Source organism: Pholcus phalangioides, unplaced genomic scaffold, assembly GCF_987345545.1.
Source record: "Pholcus phalangioides strain wild (caught in Gottingen) unplaced genomic scaffold, Ppha-v1.0 ptg000010l_1, whole genome shotgun sequence".
In the NCBI taxonomy this organism is placed as follows: domain Eukaryota; kingdom Metazoa; phylum Arthropoda; class Arachnida; order Araneae; family Pholcidae; genus Pholcus; species Pholcus phalangioides.
The window spans coordinates 44,242,991-44,264,298 of record NW_028301603.1 but is presented as its reverse complement, the minus strand read 5'-3'; the positions used below and the strand labels follow the sequence as shown (position 1 = coordinate 44,264,298).

The following is a 21,308-nucleotide window of genomic DNA, read 5'->3' as shown; positions in this document are numbered from 1 at the left end:
TGTGAGTATTTCTCTTCCTGGGTTATCATTGAGTTGGGGGAAGAAAACACAAAATTGGGGAAAAAGTCATTTAGAAAAAAAGTTGCAACATTTCACAGGTGGTTTGATTTCTTCAGTCATAACACAGATCAATGAAATTCATAAAATCGTGGAAAGGGTGAAGACAGTGATTCTTAATCCTCCGAGGATCACAGAAGATTCATGAAATGGTTTGAAAAAAAAAAAACACTTCACCTTCAACAAAATGTTTTCAAAAGTGACCAGCTAGAAAATGCCCCCCCCCCTTCTGCTCCGCAGTACATCCGACAAGGGGTGGTAGGGATTTGACTGAAGTGACATTTGTGTAACGCCTACTTAATGCTTCTATTCTTCAGGCAGAACAACAGTGCACCTCTGGTCGAACCTGCTCCATCGCACTGATAGAGCAGAGAGTTATTTACTCTCACACTTTACTATTCAGAAATGTAGATGAGGGTAAATTGTATTTTATGTGTTCTGCATAGGAAATAACTTATAATTTAGGTGTTAAAAAATAAAAGAGAAAAGGTGTGAATTTTTCTTGAAAGTACAATTTATGCTTAATTTCTTTCCTGGATCATCAATCTATTTTACGAGTACTTATCCCATCGGCTTCAGAGATGGGTCGTATGAATCTATCTAATATTATAGATACAGTATATCGTATGCTTGCTGTTCCGCTGGCATAAGTGAAGGATGACCTTTCCTTGCTCTGATTCCTGGGCATGCTGTTGCTAGCGATTGAAGACTTAGCCGGTTGGCTTCTGGCTTTCTCGGTCTTCGACTGCCGGTTCGTAGCTCTGTTGATTCCTTTGGCAAATAGACATGAAAACAATCGCCAGTCTGATTGCTTAGACGTTTCGTGCCTAGCCTGGAACCGGTTCAGTACCGATCTCCTTGATTGACGACTTCGCAGTGTTCTTACATACACTGCGGCAACGACTAGGATGTCACTTCCTCGGACGGCATGTTGCAGACCAGGATCATTTTAGCGAATCTGGTCTCCTCGAAAGCGAGTATGAGCACAATTCTGTGCACTTTAGTACCTTCTCTGTTGAAGTTGGCTCTCGACTTGGGATATGATCCTCTCTTCAAGTTCTTCGTTAGGTATGCAAAAATCATGGTTATTGCCGTTGTTGGCCTTCTGTTTGCCATCGGCACCGGAATCTGCACATGAAGTACACACATCATCCTTACGGTTTGGCTCATTGATCGGACTAGTACATTCCCCAAGAGTGTCGTATGTCGTTGGACATATTAACATTTCATTTATCAAGCGACTCGGCACTGCGCAAGTAATCGGCACGTACCCGTGTTTGCACACAGTCGCTGATCTTAATCATACATATTTTCAGAGGGGCTATCTTGCTTTTGCCAAATGCGGATTTGATCCTTATTCTCCCCTCGCCTTCACTGTCGTAGATCTCAACCAAATCTGATCTAACGACTGAGATTTGGGCCCTAGAATCAACTATGCCTTTTATTGTCTTCTGACCACATTTCAAACTAAAGGTCTGTGGTATGTCAATGTTCGCACCAACACCAGCTGCTGGCACCGTGATACGTGATGTTAGGACTGTGGTTTCTTCAATTGTGTCCCCCTCTTCTGTCTGGACAGAGTTTGCCTGGGCCTGGCTCAATGGCTCCTGCTGACCTCTTGCAGGACAAAACCTTGCTATATGGCCTTCTGCTTCACACACATAACAAGTTACCGCGGCTCTCTCTGGTATTCAAACCTATCATCATCTTAGGTGGGAAGGACTCACCCTGAAGTCTCTGGTTTTTTTCTCTCTTTCTCCTCTTTCACTGCCTGCATTACCATGTGCTAAAGATAAAAAAAGCCTTCACCAAAACTGGTAAATTTTGAATTTTGGGCTGCTTTCAAGGTTACAAAGTATGAATATGTCTGCTTAATATCTATCTCTCTATTCTCTGAACTGATTTCACTTCTTGTAATTCTTTGCATTGTAGTGCAACCCATTCATCACACATAAGTAATAGTTCTGCTGATGATACAATGTTAAGCAACATCTCAGCAATATGTGAGGGAGTAATGTACCATCCCAGCAATGCACAAGAGGGAGTGCGAAAAACAAGAAAGGGTGCAAACGTTTCATTCTCTCCAACATGTTTTGAAAAGGTAGGACATTAATATAAAAAAGGTATCTCACAGAAGTTATATAAAATGAGCATGCTCTTAGTACAAACTCCTTCCTTTGACTATTACAAATACAACGCCACAACAGGCAAAATGCCCAACGAGGTGGCTGAGAAAAAGATGCCCATAAAAATATGGATGTCATATAGTTAAAAATACAGCAATCCAATTAAAAATGCAATTAACAAAAATTATAAACAATATATACACATGATATTGTTAAAAGCATGCCCCTCCCCCACCAATGCAGTGGCGGACCATGCGACCATATTGGGCGCCGCTCTAGGAGGGGTGCCACATGGAGCTGAAAAGGTGAAAAAAGCTTTGTTGGCCAAAAAAAGTCATCAGTAGCACCAAAAATAGATTGCGCATGGGTAGAAATTTTTTTTCCTCGAGCCGCTCCTGTTCACCAAATCCAGATTTTCGCAATGTGAAATTGTCACGATCAGCAACCGCTGACAATAAGCAGAAGACCGCATAGTGGCTAGATGGCAAAACTATGAATATTTTAGCTAAAGTTTATATATATATATATATATATATATATATACAGATCCCATTTTTTCCCCAACGATCTTCGAAAAATTTTGGTAATTTAAACAAGCAAACCAATCCTCTTTTCGATGTATACCGTCTTTGAACCCAGGTTGGCAGCCGCGAAATTAACATTATTTTCAGTATATAACCCGCAGAAGAAAACACGGTCTCAGAAATCAGAAAATTAGGCATATTTATTCAGGTACTTTGATAGCCCGCCGGTTAACTAATAACAGTATAGGACTTTATACTTCAAGGTAGTAGAACTACTTTCCAAGTTCAGGAGATAACGCGATTGTGGTAGATGGTGGGGAGTGAAAAAATTGAAGTTTCTCCCTCCGTATCTTGGAAAGAATGCGTTCCGTGAACAAAATTTTCATGTTTCTTTTTCCTAAATTCCGGATATTTCACACACTACAGTGCATTAGTGGTACCTCCGCGAACCACAAACAAGAATTGGCGCAAATGCGCATCGATTCGGTGCCTTGGTGCACCATGTAGCAAGAGAACCATTTCAGCGCAGCTCTTGCCCCCCTGCTCAATGCAATCAAGGTATTTTTTATCCATTTTGCAGCCCTTAAAATTTAGCAGCCCGGTGTGGTTACCACCTTCGCACCTGCCTAAGTACAGCCCTGCTCATGGCATTTTACTGGTGAACTGTTGATCCTAGAGGCATACTTCCAGTGAGAAAAAGTATCGAAATAATGTGTGAAACTCAGATACATCATTCATGTTGCAAGGGGTTGTATGGCTATTAAAATATAAAAACTAACTTTTCATACGAACATCCTGTGCCAAAAATCCAACTAGAAAATTATTGTCCTGACTCTCTTGATGCCAAAAAAAAATTAACGTTTATAAATGGAATATTCGCTTAGATCATAGTTTCCCAACCTTTTCTGTCCCATTGCCCTCTTCTTCAGAAATTTTTTTCTCCCACCGCAATCTAACCCATAGGATCCTATGATATACCCGTAGCTTCTACCGCCCCCTGGAACATTCTATCTCCTCAGGGGGCATTAATGCCCACACTGGGAATCACTGGTTTAGATATTCAAATTTGAATCCTTGAGTCATTCTTTTATGGACAAATTCTTTTGTTTCACAGGCTGTCTGAGAAAGGGGTTTCACTGTATTTTATTCACAAGCAGATACAGGCGTTTCGAACAAGTGGGTGGATTTTCCCCCTTCAACATTCCGCCTATGCTAATAATACAATTTTTTTGGGAAACGGGAGTGGCAAGTGCAACCGTTCCCCCTCTGTTTGCGCCTATGATTATGGCTGTTCCCATACTGCTAATAGGCATTTCATTTTTGATTACACCACATAATAATTGAAAAAGGCTGCCAAAAATTTCTATAATAAGCACAACGCTTAATGAAAATTGGCGATATTGATAAATTGGCAGAATGAACAGGCTAGAGTCTATAGGACTTTCTATGAGAAAATTGGTTGCCCTTTGTTGACGGGAATTATCTAATATATCCAAGAGAATGCCTTTATTCACTGCTGAGTTCCTAATAGAATTACCCCCCCCCCCCAACCCCTCCCAACCCAAAGTAAGCTTCATGATAATCCCAGGAGAAAACTGATGTCGAACAACACTGAATTGTTCATTGGTTTTCTTCCATGTAATAGCATTTGTGTTATCAGTGTGTAGGAAGATACACGTGGTCCAACTTTTCTTTTCCCATGACTTTGTATTTAAAAGATCTTCAAGTAAAGGGCAGCCTGAAGGATTAAAAATGAAGAAAGAAACAGGGGGTGTTTAACTTTGCAGTATTAGTGTCTGCTGCAGTACAATAAGATATGGGGGAGGGGAAGAACTACTCTACCAAACACCAACTCTGACCATATCGCTATATTGCAATTTACTGCCATTAATGAGATGGGTTGGAAATGAAGGCGCTGTCTATCGGTGGTCACATCAAGTTCATTAGGGAAAATATCTTATCTATATCCTTCCTCGGGTTCGAACCCTGGACCGTAACAGCAACCTTCACAGTGGTAGAAGAGCATCTTACTACCACGCCACTCAGGTGCAAATGGGTGAAGGAACTGGTTTTCCCGGATGCTTATAAGTGGTCCTGGTACCCTCAAAACCATTTCTGATGAACGCATATTTGAGGGGCTGCCTCTTTTGGTACACTTAAGTTTGAAATTCTTATAAGCGGTCTGGCCCGTCAGCTGGTTAACCAGGGGTGCACAACAAAGGATACCAATATCGCCCTCTATTTTGAGGGTGAGAGCAGTAACCCATTCCATGAGATGATTCTTTAAAGACGTTTAAGTGTACACAGGGTTCTCGTCAAACTCTGCTTGATCATTTCTTTGATCGGAACTTTCAAATTTCCTTGACCAAAACTTGTCAAGAAATATTCAAAACCTAGGTTAACCTAGGTTTGATAGGTTATATCAAATAGTTTAAGTTCACCCCACCTTCACAAAATTTCCCCTCGACTTCTATCAAATAGCTGCAGATGACTGTCTGTCTGAGTGTGTGTGTGACTTTTGCCAAAAATGTTTTACATTTTACCTGACTTTCACCTACCATTTTTCATTTCCCCAATTTTTAGGTCACTGGGAGCTCTGGTATAGATATAATTCACTTGAGATGTGAGGAAGTGAATCAAAGTTTGCCGGGGTGGAGGTCTCTAGCAAAAAAAAAAGGTTAAGAACCACTAATTTTCAAAAGGGTAAGGAGTTTAGACATACACTGGTCTCAAAAGAGTTGGTTCTATCAAGCACAGTAGAGTTGAGTGACTTAGCTTTTATCTTTCAGATGAGCATAGATGTGCAGAGACAATATCATAGCTGTAACTTTAGAGAATGAGAATTAGGGAGGTTTTCACGTGGATTCCTAATTCTGTGCATAAAGAAATATAAAAGAGATTTTCAAAAAAATATATAGCGATTTTTCATTTAAAAAAAAAGTGAAATGGTATGGATTTTTTTCTTTCTGCAAAAACATGACATCTGCAAGCCGTTGCCAACCAGTAGATTAAATTACCTGTCCTATTACTACTCTGAAATCAAATCGTGCCAACAAAGAAACTCCATCCAGCCCGGGATATACAGACTCAAAGGAACATGGTCAAAGCATATATAAGCTACTTCCCCAATTTCTGATGTCAAAAGGCTGAATTTGGCTCTGGCTTTTCGGCAAATTGTCTTTTCCTTCTGAAATTCTTTTTTGTGATTTGGCACAATGGCGACAATTGACATTGCGCTTGTGACACCGTTTCAGGAATAAAAAATGAGAGCAATGGTCTTTTCCAGGTAAATTCTTTGGGAGTAATTTTTTTCCTCCGGGACATAAGGACTTTTTACAATTGCAATCGAAATTTGGGAGATGGAGTAGAAATCCAGTAGACTTGGCAGCTATGCAATATAGGCATCAAGAAAATAATATCAGACTATATTTCAGTTTAATTTGTAATACACATATGGGTCATTTGGAAATTTTATTCATCTTTTGTCTCTTCCAGTGACTAAGTGAGCATGGTCACTCTACCGGGGATTATTTGAGTTCTTATTATAACAGCTTTCACTGTTCTTTTTATTGATTAAAGTATTGACTTTTTAAGGATTAGAACTTGGATAGGGACATTGACAAAAAATGACAGTCCTATTTTTTTCTACTCCCACCACAATCATTTTATATGGTTATGACACCCTGACCAGATCTAGTTTAAAGCTGATTTTGAATGGCTAGGGAAAGATAACAATGTCCCTGCCGCCACCTAAGATTCAAACCCAGATTCATATACAAAATTGGTAGGAGTGACAGAATTTAATTTTAATTGACACAAATTCATATTTAATCATTCATCTATCATAAAAAGATATATACATGACTGATACCACATAAATTAATGTCATGTTTTATACAAGCTATACATTTTTCTATCATAGGCAATTCAAATGGGCAAATTAAACAATACAAAAAGAATGGTGAGAAAATACTCACCTTTACCAGAATCAGAATTCCTTATGACCACTTCATCTTTGAAGTAATTTTTGCCTGCAATCCTGAAACAACAAAAGACAGATTTGTCATTTTTGCTTACAACTATGCACAAATTTTTCAAACTTGTAATTTTTATTTATATGCAGAAAATGAACAAAGAAAAGATATGAGTGGATGTTTCTTTAGTTGATACTACCACTAGACCGACCACATGCACCTCGTAAACATTTTTTGTAGGAATTTCTAACAAACCTTTGTGTCAGAAAGAGTATCATGTACAGTATATGTATGTGCGAGTCTCTCACACATTTATAAGTGCCTGGAATGCACATTTTTATTTCAAGTGCTGCCATCTACCTTCAGAAGTGGCAGATGCATAAAGTTTTGTACTCTACAATTATAGTATTGGGGAAACTGTCTGCTTTCTGTGAAGAGACTTTTTGAAAAGACACGCTGGCTCACATTCATTAAAATTATCCCTTTTACATATCCCATGGCTGTTGTCTGTCCAACGAGCTGCAGATTCAAAGTTATGAAAAGTTCCTTCTACGGCAGAGTCTCAATAATCTGAGGTGAATAAGACCGAGACCACCACGGATTACTAAAAACTCAGATTAGCCAAAAAATTAACAGACAACTACTTTTTAAGTTTGGGGAGGGAGGTTCTTATTCCTAACTGTTTTGCCCTTAACTCAACAGCTTAATTCAGTGGTTCTCAAAATTGTGTCACCCACATATGCACAGATCTGGGGGGAGGGAGGGTATGCAGGTAATTGCCCCTCAGAAAAGCCAAAAAATGAGGGAAAATTTGATCTGTCCCATAAATTTTAAACGATCCAACAAATCTAACCAATATACATCCCCTCTCACAACACATTTCCCTGAATTCGTGTACGCAACCATAGCTCTCTCGCCCAATTCATGGTTCATCTGCGGCTCTCCAGAATAGTTTGTGATGGATATTTTCCCACATAAAAGAACCACTTCAAGATATAAATACGCACACAAATCAATATCTCCAGCTTGCCACACACCCCTGACAAAATTTGGCGTTACCCCTAAGGAGCTTTGACACACACTTAGAGAAACACTGGCTTAATTCATTACACAACTGCCAAGACCCATGAATTCTACATAAAGAAGACTAATGGGAAGTCTAGCCCTGGGAATGATATAAATGTAAATTTTTTTATGCTATAAATTTACTATAGAGGCCTGTGAACAATTCTGACCTGGGAATCCATCAGAGACCAAGTTCATGGATCACGAGCTTCTTTAAAATGAAATTACTCACATTCGTAGGGAAAATGACACAATATGAAAATTTTTCTTGATGAAAAAAAGAAATATAAGGAGTTGAAAAGATTTAAAAAAAATTAGTACTTCAGATTATCCAGAACCTCAAAGTTTCAAGACTCGAATTATTGAGATGCTAATGTATTTCTTTTCAAGAAGTCTTATTATCTAAATATCAAAGCACAAAAAAATAACTCTTTCTTAATTTTAAAAAAAAGAAAAGTAAACAGTGTCCCTATTTTTGAGCTTTGACGTCTTGCATCTTGATAAAAGATGTACAGCAAGGTCCACACCATCAGAAGTCTGCAAAACTCTGCAGTTCCAAAACTGGTTTTGGGGTGTGGCCAGGGCTGTCTTAAGAGTATCATGAGGGCCCCAGGCCAGGTGGTTTTTCTGAGTCCCTACTTAGTAAATTCTAGAAAATTTTTACCAGATCTCACTTTTGTGAGGCCTCTCTTCTCTTGTGCCCAGATGGACCAATGCATTAAGATGGCACAAGCAAAATCAACCATTAAAATCACATTGCTGTGTTACCCACTCCTCAAAACTGGTTTTTGCATTGCAGAATTCTTTTAGAGTTCTGCAGGTGTAGACCAGACTTAAGATAGGTGGTCTAGAAAAGTGGGAAGACATGAAATATCTCATGTTCTTGAACTTGGAGCTTACTCAACATTATTGAAACAGCCTTGTCTAAAAAAATGGTTCAAAAATCACACCATAACAGTTCAACTGTCTATTTGAAGAAAGAAAATATTATACAGTAAACCTGTACAAAACGAAATGTCAAACACAAATAATATTCTGTTTTAGACAAAGTTCTGTTTCATAAAGCAGCACTTCAATGTACTGATCATCAAATGGACTATCTTTTGATTCCATTAAAGGAAAGTTCTGTCTTATGTTTCACTGTAATAATAAAGTAGGGAAAAAAAATGAGGATGTAATGCATTTAAAATCATGTACAATGATCTCGTCAGGCACATAGGGAGAAAGTGGGAAGGCAATTTAAGTCATATGAAAGAAGGAGGAAGTGCCTTATTTCTACAGCAAATGGCCAGTTGCGTCTTTGTAATATTGTTTTTTTTTTTCTTCTTAAAAAACACTCAAAATTGTAACTGTTACCGATGTCCACCAGGTGGAGTTGAACAATTATTGGCAAGAAAAATTTATGATATTGGGCTCGTTATATTGTTTCCTCGTTAAATAAAGAAAAATTATAATCATGCAAAAATGACTAGGGTTAGCAACACAGTTTTGGGTGAATGAAGTCTTTTTGTGTACCAGACACGAAAATTCATTCAGAATGAATAAAAATTTTGAGCACTTTCCCCCCTTTATACGACTGAGATAGAGGTTAGCTGCTTTCAAGAAAAGAAAAACTGCACAGCTGGCAAAACTTTATATGAACGTCTGAAGATGAAACAATCAGATTCCATGGTACTAGATTCCATAAACAGGAGTTGACAGGTCACCTCACAACTAAAAAATTGGTATTGGCACCTTAAATTTTGTGTGATTACTACATTAGACTTGGAGGACAACTTCAAACCTTTATAAATTTATATCAGCGTAGGCCAGTGTTTCCTCAACCTTTCTGAAAATATGTATATATATTTTACACGATCAGTGAAATAGAAGATATTTCTATACAGGGTGATTCAATAAGGGTGAGTCGGATTTGCTTGACGAACCGTTGATCCTAGAAAGATACTTGTGTCCTGCAATTTTCATTGTTCCAATTTTTTTATACATTTTGTCTCGTTTTTCCAATGATACTTTCATTTGAATTTGTAACATTTGTTAATGTTGCGAACACAGAGCGTTTCCATAATGTAAATTATATTATGATCAGACCTTACCAACATTCAGAAGGTGAAATTCTTGCGATTTTCTCACAAAAATCCAGCAAGCATACTTTTGCATGCCAAATATTTTTATGGCCATGAAATAAGAATCTACAAGTAGTAAAACATAAAGGTGTGTGTGACCACATTCACCTATATTTTAAGGGACATACCTGTATTTCTCATCATTTTCTGTACGGATATTCTAAAAACATCAGTTTTTTAAAACACAATGCTTCCTTGAATTTGATATTCACTGAACATTTTCGTCATGTTAAATGTTTTACTTTTCTTTTGTGAAAACATTTAAACATTTCAATTTAATGAGATTTATAGAAGGCCTTAATTTCACTTCAATCTGTAATTTTTAACAATAATTTAGGAATTTTGTACACAATTGGCAATGTCCTGTATTTTCAAGTCTATAGATCCTGATTTTTCATAAGGCTACATATTAACATGGCTATATACATATTCATACAAGGCTATATATTAACATGGAATCTAAATATTACATGGAAGAATTATGTACAAGGAAAGTAAAAAAACGTTATTTTTGGAAAATTATAGGCTTGGTTCCTGAAAAATTCTGTTATAACATTGAATTTTTTTTTCAATTAGTCAAAGCCCTAATATATATGACACTTGTATGGAAAAGAATTATCAATTTTTCAACTACTTTGTGGGTTTTGCAAATTTTCCAGATGAACGAAGTATTTCTCCAGGGGCGAGCGGAATACTGATAGCTGTGATGTTGCTCTGCGATGGGCTCTGGAGTAGAGGAGTGTAATTCTGTGCAACTGATGTTATCAGCTGAGGCTTTTCTGTTCCCTACGAAACAGTATTAGGAGGGGAAAATTAAATCATTTGTTATAATATAGACATTACTGGTAATTCATCATTCAGTGACATAAATACACATTCAATAAGATGTGTTTTTCTTTCACAGAATTCAACTTTTAAAAAAACACCATGAAAACGGAAGTTATGTGTGTGTGTGTTGACTTTCAAACCTCAAGTTCTCCAATCTTTCTCTTATAGAATGAAAGAAGATTCTCATTGGTTTGCCAACCCATCGCCCTGAGTTCGATCACTTCAAGCAGCTGCAGTCGTGACACCATATCAAGCCGGTCTTCTCTTGAGGCATTTCGAAAAACCACAAAGTAATGATCAAGCAGAGCTGAATACATGAAAATAATAAGTTATAATTAACAAAATTAAAAAAAAATTACAATTTAAATCAATATAATTCAACAAACATGATATTTTTTCAGGGTTCATACAAAATTTCCTAAATAAAAATTAAGGAGTTTTCAAGCTGTTTTTAAGGAGTCATGGCAAACTTCATAACTTACAAGTTTTACAGCAAAAAAAAGCAGGACACATATATGCAAGTTTTTTTTTTTAATTTGCCAAACAAATTTTCCCTCTTCTCAAAAATATAGACGTAAAAGTGGTTCAGAAATTACAACTTTTGATTTGTTACCCAGCATTATAAGAATTCATAAAATAATCAATCCATATACAGATAATCCATACTTTTCTGTTGTCACCAAAGTGTTCTAAAACTTTCAAGTTTCAGTCAAAAATATAACTCATAACAGCATAACATAAATTATAAAAATTCTAAGTGATATTCATTCCCCCTCAATTATTCAAAATTAAAAAAAAACAAAGCTGACAAGGATTCTTTTACAAAATTATTTATATTTGCAGCAACTCTTTATTCACCTCACACTTAAAGTGGATCAACAAATACACAAATTCTTTAAAATTAAGTTTTCAATTTTCTTTCTTATTTTTGTTATACTCAGAAAGAAATTTTTGCAAAGTGGGAGCAAATTTCAGGACATTCAACACGATGTTTGGTGATTTAACACTCGTTATTTGGTGAAATTTACAAATTAGCACTAATAATTTGGGGGACTAGCTCTTTTATTCATGAAATGAATTTTTTTCCCACCAAACATCAGGATTTGACACAATGACGATTGACCATAGTAATTACTGCTGCTTGCAGTGGCGACTTTTTTTCTTTGGTTGAGAAACACTGTAAACCATCTTCAGCTGCACGATCAAGGATATGATCGGGGTTCATGATGAAAAACCAATGAGGGGCCGATAATTTGAATAAGTGGCTGTGGTTACCACAATCTGATTTTTGGGGACAAAATCGAGAGCACAAACTTGCTGGGAAAATCCAATACGAATCTAAATTCAATTTCAATCCTCCAAATTTTGTAGAGGACTGAGAATACTTCCAAATTTTGCGTAATTTTTTTTTCATAAAATAAAATACTATAAAAAAATAAAAAATTTTAATATTAATTAATTTTTTTTTTTGTAAATACCACTTAATATTTTGGAGAAGAGTGAAATTATTCTTCAAAATTATTTTCTTGGATAATTCTAAGTGCGACTATGGAAGATGAGAGGAAGGGGTGGGGCTGAAGTACACAGGAATAAATATTGAATATTAGAAAATTACCTGCTAACCGTTAACCGTGATATACTTTGGTGCTTTATTTGTGGCATCACATACTTTGTTTACATTTGTTGTTTCTCTCATTCAGTTCAAATCTGTTTACTTTTTGAGCTTAAGTTTCCAATTCAAGAGGGAAAATGGAGAAGCTTCATTCCATTGATAAGTTGGAAGGTATACAGAACTGGACAAGCTGAAAATTTGATGTGGAACTACAGCTGACTATCCAAAAAGTGATGCCATACGTTTCGGGAGATTTCATGTATCCAGCTACATTGGATGAAAATTTAATGGAGCCTGAACAAACGAAGTTTGCCGCTGATGTCAAAGCTTTTGAGGAGGCTGATGCTATTGCACGATATATAATCGGGTCGAGTGTTCGTGGTGAGTCAAAGCAGCATATTCTTGCCTGCAAATCTGGCAGAGATATGTGAAATGCATTGCACACTGTATAGGAACATAAAAATGGCAGACGCTTGGACTTATTGTATTCACAGTTATTTAACTACACCAAAGATCCAGCTGACAGTATTGCCTCCCATGTGTCAAAACTGCAACAAATTTGGCAAGATTTGCAAGAGGAGCTCAACGAAGAAAATATAAGTTTTCCCTACTTCAATATGTTGCTGAATAGGATACTCAATACCCTTTCAAGTGAGTATCTGGAGTTCCAAAACGCTTGGGAGTAAGTTCTGCATAACGAAAGAAGCATAGCATAGCGACTTTGACTGAACGTTTCAGGCTTCATGAACAGAGGCTTGAAGAACAGAGATCTTGCAGTTCCGAATTGAGCACTGTAGCATTTATTGCAAAATTTCTAGTTCAACAGCTAAAAAAAAGCTCAAAACTTTGAAAACTTAAAAGCAGAAGAAGAAACTGGTGAAGTGCTATTCCTGAGGGAAAGTCTGTCATATCAAAAAGAACTGCCGTTCAAGTAAAGACTATGAAACTTCTGACCAGAGTTCCCAGAGACAAGCATTTATGTCTGTCACAGATGTTAACAAGGACTGTTGGATAATTGATTTGGGGGCTTCTCATCACATATCAACTCGTTCATATTTCTTCTCTTTGTATGTTCCTTTTGATGAGCCAAAATCACTTCGTCTCGGTGATAGAACTTTCATGTATGCTGAAGGATATGACACAATTGATTGATGTGGAAATGCTGATATGTGGGAAGTGGAAACCAGGTCAATTGAAAAATGTTTGGTATGCCTCTAAATCTGACCAGAATCTGTTTTCATCAGGATCTGCTCTGAATCATGGTTTCATCGAAGTTGCTACACAAAGCACAAGAGAGTTCCAAAATGGAAAGCAGACTGTTGCTGTTGGAATTCATCAACTCAGTGGTGTGTACAAGCTTTTGATGCATGTCATAATTTCTAAAGCTTGTCTTGCTGTTAAAAATTCTGACATTCAACACTGTGACATGAGCAATTAGGTCATCAGAACAATCAACATGTACAGAAATTCCTCAAAAGTAAAGGTATGGAGATTCAGTTTAGTCAAAATTTTTGTGATGCATGTGCATATGGTAAAATGCATAAACTCAGTTTCGGTACCAGAACAACAAGGCCAACTACAGTTGGTGAACTGATCCATGCAGATGTCTGTGGGCCAATGCCTGAAAAACCGTTGGGTGAAAGCAGATATTATGTTGTATTCAAGGATGATTTCTCGAAGTACAGATCGGTATACCTTTTGAAAGCAACGTCTGAAGTCTAAAGTTCCTTCAAAGGTGAAACACTTTTTTGCTGAAGTACGAACTTGAGGTCATACTGTTAAAGAGCTACTAACTGATGGTAGTTCAGAGTTCAAGAATTCAGAAGTTGAATCCACTGTAAAAGAAATTAGACTGATTCACCAAAACTCAATGCCATACACACCAGAGCAAAATGGAGCAACTGAGAGGGAAAATCAGATTCTTGTGGAAGCCATCAGGACTGCTAAATGCCAAGGAATTGCCAGAAAAGTTATGGGCAAAAGCTGTTAATACCACAGCCTATGTTGTCAACTGAACTGGACCAAGTAGTTTTGAGGAAAAATCTCCTTATGAACTGTTATTTAACAAGGAGTCACCATTCAGTCACTTACGTGTATTTGGCGCTGAATGTTTTGTGCATATTCCAAAACAGAAAAGGAAAAAATTTGGTAAGAAAGCTCAGAAAGGATATTTTGTTGGGTATTTTGGTGATAAAGATGGCTATAGGGTATGGGTACCCAGTGAAGATGAAATAGTGCTTTTAAGGGACATTGTGTTCAAGAATGAAGTCACAAGCAAGCAGATTTTCATCAACAATCCAGAATTTACTGAAAAAGTTGCTGAAGACACAGATGGTTCCATGCAAGTTGAGTCACAGTCAGACACTGATACATATAATTTACGAGACAAGTCGAAGCTGTCCTATCCTAAAATCCAAAAACCCCACCCCTTTCTCAATGCTAACGTAGTACTTGAAATGCCCCCCCCCCCCACCATGATGTTTTGCATGCATATTACTACTGTCTTTTAGTTGGTGTTGCAATTTTTCTATAAAACACATCATTCAGCCATCCTTACAACCAAAAATAACATTAATTTATATTTGGCAAATGTTAATATTGGAAACGTATGACCAATGAAATTTTGACCCAATTTCTTTTCCAATTTAATCGGCAGAGAACCAATCTTCATAAAAGATTTGGAATCTAGGTAATGTCTTTATTGCAGCTTCAATACAAGTAAGTGCTGGCGATACTTCATGATACCTAGCTACAGGACATAATTACATAGCTGCCAACTTTGAAAAATGACAATTCGGGAAGTTTTTGTGCACATACAAATTCTGCATAAAATTATTAAAGGGATTTTCAAAAACAGAGGGATTTTTCATTAATAAAAGTAAAACTGTAGGGGTTTTTTCCCTTTGCAGAAGTGTGGGATCATGCAAACCATTGCAGATTAGCACCAAGTCATCAATCATGGCCAAGCAGTAGGTTAAATTACCTGTCATTACAACTCTCAAATCAAATCTTGTGAACAAAAAAAAGAACACTTCATTCCGGCCCGAAATGGGATGTATACAGACTATAGGAAATATAGGCAGAGCAGATACAAATCATCTAGCTAATTTCGGAAGTGAAAAGACTGCATAGGGTTTGCTGTTTGGCAAATTTCGTCCATCCCCTCCCGAAAATGAAATTTTTTTTGTGATTTGAAGAAATGGCGACAATTTATATTATGCTTGTGATATAATTTGGGGCATAAAAAAATCAATGGTAAATTCCTTAAAAATATCATTTTCCCCAAAAGTATGGACTTTTCACAATCAGTTGAAATTTGGGAGATATAAGAATTTTTCAAGAGTCTGGGAGACGAAGTAGAAATCTTTGAGACTCGACAGCTATGTAATAAAACTGCACTGGCTGCAATGTCCTTGAAGAAAAAAGGGCACAGCTGCCAACTTTGGAAAATGAAAATTAGGGAGATCTTCGTGTGCACCCGTATTTTATAGTAAAAACATTCCCTAATACAAAAGGGATTATGCTCAAATTAAATAGGGATTTTCCACACATAAAAAGTTAAAGCGTAAAGAATAAAATCTTTACTCAAAAACTGAAGTCAAATAAAATAGGGATTTTACACACATGGAAGTCAAACCCTCGGGAATAAAATACCTATGCAAAAACTAAGTGAAATTGGAGGCCAAAATTTCAATGATCTGAAAAAAAAATATATGTGTTCAATCTGAAACGATGTGAACAAATATTCTGAGTGAATGACCCCAAAATCACCAGAAGATGAAGGAAAAAAAGCGTCAATTTTTGAAGAACAGACTTTTTGTGACACTTGCTTGACGTTTTTTTTTAATTTCACATCGGTCATGATGTCAGTCTTTCCACAATGACTGATGTTTATGTGCTTAACACAACTTGTAATAAAAGAAAAAGTCAGCCTTTTCCTGGAACGTTTGATGAAAGGAAATTCATCGGAATAAGTATTTTTGGAATTAATTAAATATTTTTTGATCATCAGTATTCATGTTTTGTTATCGCACGTACGTAACTTCAACAAAAGAGGACGTTTTGACCACATGCGCCTAACTGTAATCTTCAATTATTATCCAGGACTATTGGCTGCTAAGCTATTTCCCTGCACGATAAGACAAATAACTTTTCTTATTACCATCAGAGGGTTTGTAAAACTTCCTTAAAAAAGATTTTCCCACTATTCTCCCATTTATGACGTATGACATTATTTTGAAAGGGGAAAAACAGAGACAAATCACTTTTTGCCTCACAAGAAATTCCTAAGGGATTGTTTTCAAAAGTGGGGATTCTTCTAAATGAAGTAGGGAATTTTTAGGGACAATTAGCGGGATTTTTTGCGATTTTTGTAAAAATTCAGATTTAAGAACTTTTCAAGAGGTCGAGAGATGAAGCTAAAATTCGGGAGACTCCCGGAAAATTTGGGAGACTTTGCAGCTATGAAATAGGGGGTCAAGGATAAACATAGATGTGAATCCCCACCACTGTCATAAAATTTCATCTTTATCAGGCAATTTTATAACATTTCTCTACACTTTAAAGTCTTGCGTCTTTAAAGTCCTTTGAGTCTTTAAAGTCCTCAACTTTTGAATAGCATGAGTAGAAATCCAACTACTGATCAATGTTACAAGAATGCTGTAAATAAACCAGCTTACTTGATATTAATTTTTCAATCATTCAAAATAGATTAATCTAATTAATGCTCCAAAAGGCATAAAATGGCAGTGATACATTGGAACAAAGAAACCAAATTCCATGATAGAAACTTACTTTTGTTGTTGTTGTCAAGCTCCTGTCCTCTAACTTTCAACGCATTACAGACCTTCGCTATTTCTGCCGCAGTATTCTCATCGTAATTACAGTTACTCAAGTTCACATACACATCGTCCAGATCCCCCAGAAACTCTATAGATGATGATGGATGGATGGATACATCATTTTAGAAGCACATACAAAACAAATATACTTATATTACCTCATAGCTGCCAAGTCCAGAAAATAAGAATAAGATTTAAATGTCATAAACAACAATATAAACAATTTTTTTAAAACAAAGATTTTTTTTTCATTAATGAAAGGAAAACTGCCGGGATTTGTTTTTCCTTTGAAAATTCGACATCCTGTTAGTCATTGCCAAAATTGTGCAAAGTTGTCAACTGTCACGAAACAATGGGTAAAATCAAGGCTTGACAAATCCCAGGCATCAGGCTGCCATAAAATAATTTTTTAAGGGCGAAAAACACCTTTTAAACAGGAATATCTTGAGGATCATTAGTAAAAATTGGGACCATGAAAATAGGTCATACTACGCAGGAAAACGATCTAAGAGGGAACATTATAAGCAGGGTCTATGACAGGCCTAGACTAATTTATATTACATTTGAAATACAAAAATAGCAACCTGCAAGTGGTTTCTTGGCTAAACTTTGTTCGGCATTGGTAGGTGGTTGAATTTTGATTGTTCCTTCCGAACTCGATTTTAGTGGGCGGGGTCGTTCAACTTTTCGTATTGTTTTGATTGCTTTTGCATTCATTTTCATTTGCAAAAACCTGAAATCAAATCAGAAAATTTAATAGATGTAAAAAGTAATAATCAGAAGTAAATGTGCAAATCAGAAGTAACTGTATAAATTATATTAATGAAGGAAGCAGAGAAACGAATGCAGTTAACGCTTGATTTTACAAACTAATCTCCTGGTCCCAAACAATATACTATTCCCTCAAACGTGCTTCCCCATTGCTACCCAGTCTTTTGTGTCTATATGGATTCGTAAAAACCAGCATCAACTGTAATTATCAAAAATATTTATGATGCACTACAAGCAAAGTTTTTATCTGTTTAAAGTGCAGCCATTTTGAATCGATGATGGGCTTAGTAAGTCAGGACTTGACAAATCTCAGGTCCCAGATCATCATGGCACGGATTAGTCAAATCTTCTTCTTCAAAGAGGATCTTCTTCGCTTGGTATCCAGTCTTTTATACTTTATTATATGTAAGCGACCTTGAGCTTTTTATGATGTTTGAAGCAAATACAGTGTTTCCATAAAGCAGGGCTGGACAAATCCCAGTCCTCAGGTCACCATGGCGACTAAAAAATTAGCATTGGTACCTAAAATTTCTTTGGGCAGTTACTAAATTGCAGGCTGAGAGTAGAACAAAATGTTTGAAATTTATAACAGCATATCTGCCAACACGAAAAAGTGTCACTATGCCCTCAAGAGAGAAAGAGAGAGGGAAAAGAAACATTATTTTGGATCTTTTTCTTCGGGTGAAAAATTTTTTGGCTTTTAGATTCCTTTGCAATTTGTCGAGCCCTGCCATAAAGTATATTCCATGGATATTCCCGTGAATACAGTGAAACCTTGCAAAAACAATATTTTTTCAAATATTGTTTAAAATCGTCCATAGTTTAATGTTAAACTTCTATCGATATTGTTATATAGATAGGAGTTATGATAAATCCATCTATAACAATATTTTTGGAAATTTTTCAAAACTCCATCCCACCCTGCATAGCAGCTATAGATGATAAAACTGAGGATATTCAAGGCAAAGTTTTACAGATTAATTTTTTCAATGATCTCGGAAAATGTTTTACACTTTGAACAGGCGTTCCAAATCCTTTAAGATTTTTCAAAAAATTGCAATCCTGTAGGAACAAGGCAAATTTGCGGAGTATAGACGCTGTCTTTGAATGTGAATATATTCAACACAACCCGCGTGTATATCAATACAGTACCGCATACGAAGTATCAAAATCACTTTCTTAAAGTCGTGTGATTGTGATGGACTGGGAAAAGAAAAAGTTGGGGAGGTTTTTTTCTCTCTACTTTTTTTCTTCTTAAAACTAGGAAAGTCTTTTTAAACCTTTGTCACTTTTTTTCCAGTTTGCTGCCAATCGTGCAGCATGTTTTGTTAACATAATTCGGTGTTAGCTTTGCTTTTTCTTTCAATAATGCTGTCTTCTTAGGTTACATATATATGAACTTTTCATTTTCAATTATTTTTTTTTTTGCCCTGAACGCTATATTATTTGAAAGAGTCAGTTTTTTTTATTGATTACTCAGTTTTTATTCTAGAATCATGTTTCTATTTATAACCCGATGCTCATTTTACATGTTATTTACTTTCAATCTCTATCCTGTATCTGGTCTAGGATGTTATATTTTTGATCCCCATCTCTTATTTAGTCTAAAAATGTTGTTTTGTTTATTTGTTTTCTTTGAAGGGGATTAGTTTTTAATGGTGAGAAAATTGTCCAAAAGCTTTTCAAGCCTTTTATTCTTGGCGATTTCTCATGATGCTTTTGAATGTTTTTCTCGCCAAAGAAAAAATAGCTAACACATCGCCAACAAGGGATTATACTGCAGCTTTTCCATCCTAGATGTGTATTTATATTTCAAAGAATATTTTCTTATGTATCAGGAGGATGGCTGTTTATGTGCAAGTCCTGGTTTTTGTTATTTTCAAACCCGTATCTGGTCTTGGATGTTTTACTTTCAATCTTGATCTCCTATTTAGTCTGAGAATGTTATTGATTTTGTTAATTTTTTCATTTTGACAGCCACAGTTACTTTTTTTTGACTATGCAATAGTGATTTTTTTCTTTGGAAAGAAAGACATCCAAAAGCATGACTCCGTTTTAAGCCCCAACATGCTGGAAAGAAAATTGTCAAAAAAGTCTCCAAAGAAATAAGGAATATACTATAGCTGTTCCAGCATTTGAATTAATCATCTTCATTAGCACACACACACATACTTTCTTTTTGTTCATTATACGCTGTACCGTACACATATTGTTTTCCCACTTTACAGTCAAATCCCGTTTTAACGAGTACTGCTATAGCGAAAATCTCGTTTTAACGAACACTTTTCTAATCCCCCAAAAAAGTTTACATAGGAATAATGTTAGGTAACCTGGAATTCCTTTATAACGAAATTTCGTTTTAACGAAGTGATTTCTCCAGTCTCTTGGCGTTCGTTATAACGGGATTCAACTGTACTATATTTTTTTTAAATTGGAATATTTCATTTGGAATTTGTTTTCAGGATTACACATGGATTCTCTTGGGTTATTATTATTTTTTCCATACTTCCCTAAAAATATTAATTCCCACAATCATTTTTTTATTATGTTATTTTCAGTCTCTATTCTGTATCTGGCCTAGGAGGACAGCTTTTTTTGTCCTGGCGCTATAAAGCTTATCCACAGCCTACTAACCACAAATGCCAAACCCTGAGGGGGGAGCGGAGGGTAATTGAGCTCCTCCCCAACAAGCAATGAATATAAGAGCACCACACCCCTCCCACTTGTGTCTGCGCCCCTGTATCCCATGTATAAGAGAGGACTGGCAACATTCAGTCCCCCCCCCCCACTCCAATGTTTTTCCGTGGGCAAATCAGCTACTAACTGATCTATTCACAGATCGGCAAAGGCTTTTCATACATCAACCTGTCAATTATTATTCGGTTGAATTTAGAAGTTGAAAAAAAGAGGTTGTGCTAGGAATGTCACAGTATTCCAGGTACACGTGTGTGGGCGAGGGAGGTCTAATTTCCGAGACACATTCAAATACAAGTACGAGAAATTGAAATTTACCGAATGAGTGTATTACAAAACTATTTTCTAATCAATTAATGGCCTCAGCATTAATAATTTACACAAAAAAGTCGCATAGTGTGAAATCAAAACTTAATGAAACACAAAAGTATTTGTTACGTGGAATAAATACATTAATAACTAAAAAATAACTCAAGCGCGAGTTATCAACTTTTATTTGTTTTAGCAAGAATTAAGTAAGAAACAAAAGTTGTTTCAACTTACCAAATATAGAAATTTTGAAACAAAAAGTCTAATTTAAACCTCCATGAGCTCCAACATCAACACATCATAGGTCCGCATCATACGCTCAGATTTTTCCACCACAGATTCAATTTTTCAAGAATAAAATATCTATGACCATATCTTCCGAAG

The 21,308-nt window shown here is 36.2% G+C and overlaps 1 protein-coding gene across 4 annotated transcripts in view; it reads right to left on the bottom strand.

The window, feature by feature from the left end:
- Positions 1-21,255, bottom strand: part of mxt (Eukaryotic translation initiation factor mextil) — a 62,727-nt gene extending 41,472 nt beyond the window's left edge. For 2 of the 4 annotated variants that reach the window (XM_089238513.1, XM_089238514.1), the window contains exons 1-6: positions 21,159-21,255; positions 17,735-17,883; positions 17,104-17,238; positions 10,838-11,004; positions 10,504-10,655; positions 6,685-6,746 (exon numbers count right to left, since the gene is read on the bottom strand). In XM_089238513.1, the coding sequence (XP_089094639.1) occupies positions 6,685-6,746; positions 10,504-10,655; positions 10,838-11,004; positions 17,104-17,238; positions 17,735-17,873 (655 nt within the window). In that variant the 5' untranslated portion in view covers positions 17,874-17,883; positions 21,159-21,255. The remainder of the gene's footprint in view (positions 1-6,684; positions 6,747-10,503; positions 10,656-10,837; positions 11,005-17,103; positions 17,239-17,734; positions 17,884-21,158) is intronic. The other 2 variants (XM_089238515.1, XM_089238516.1) reach the window with 1 other exon arrangement.
- Positions 21,256-21,308: the final 53 nt, after the last annotated feature.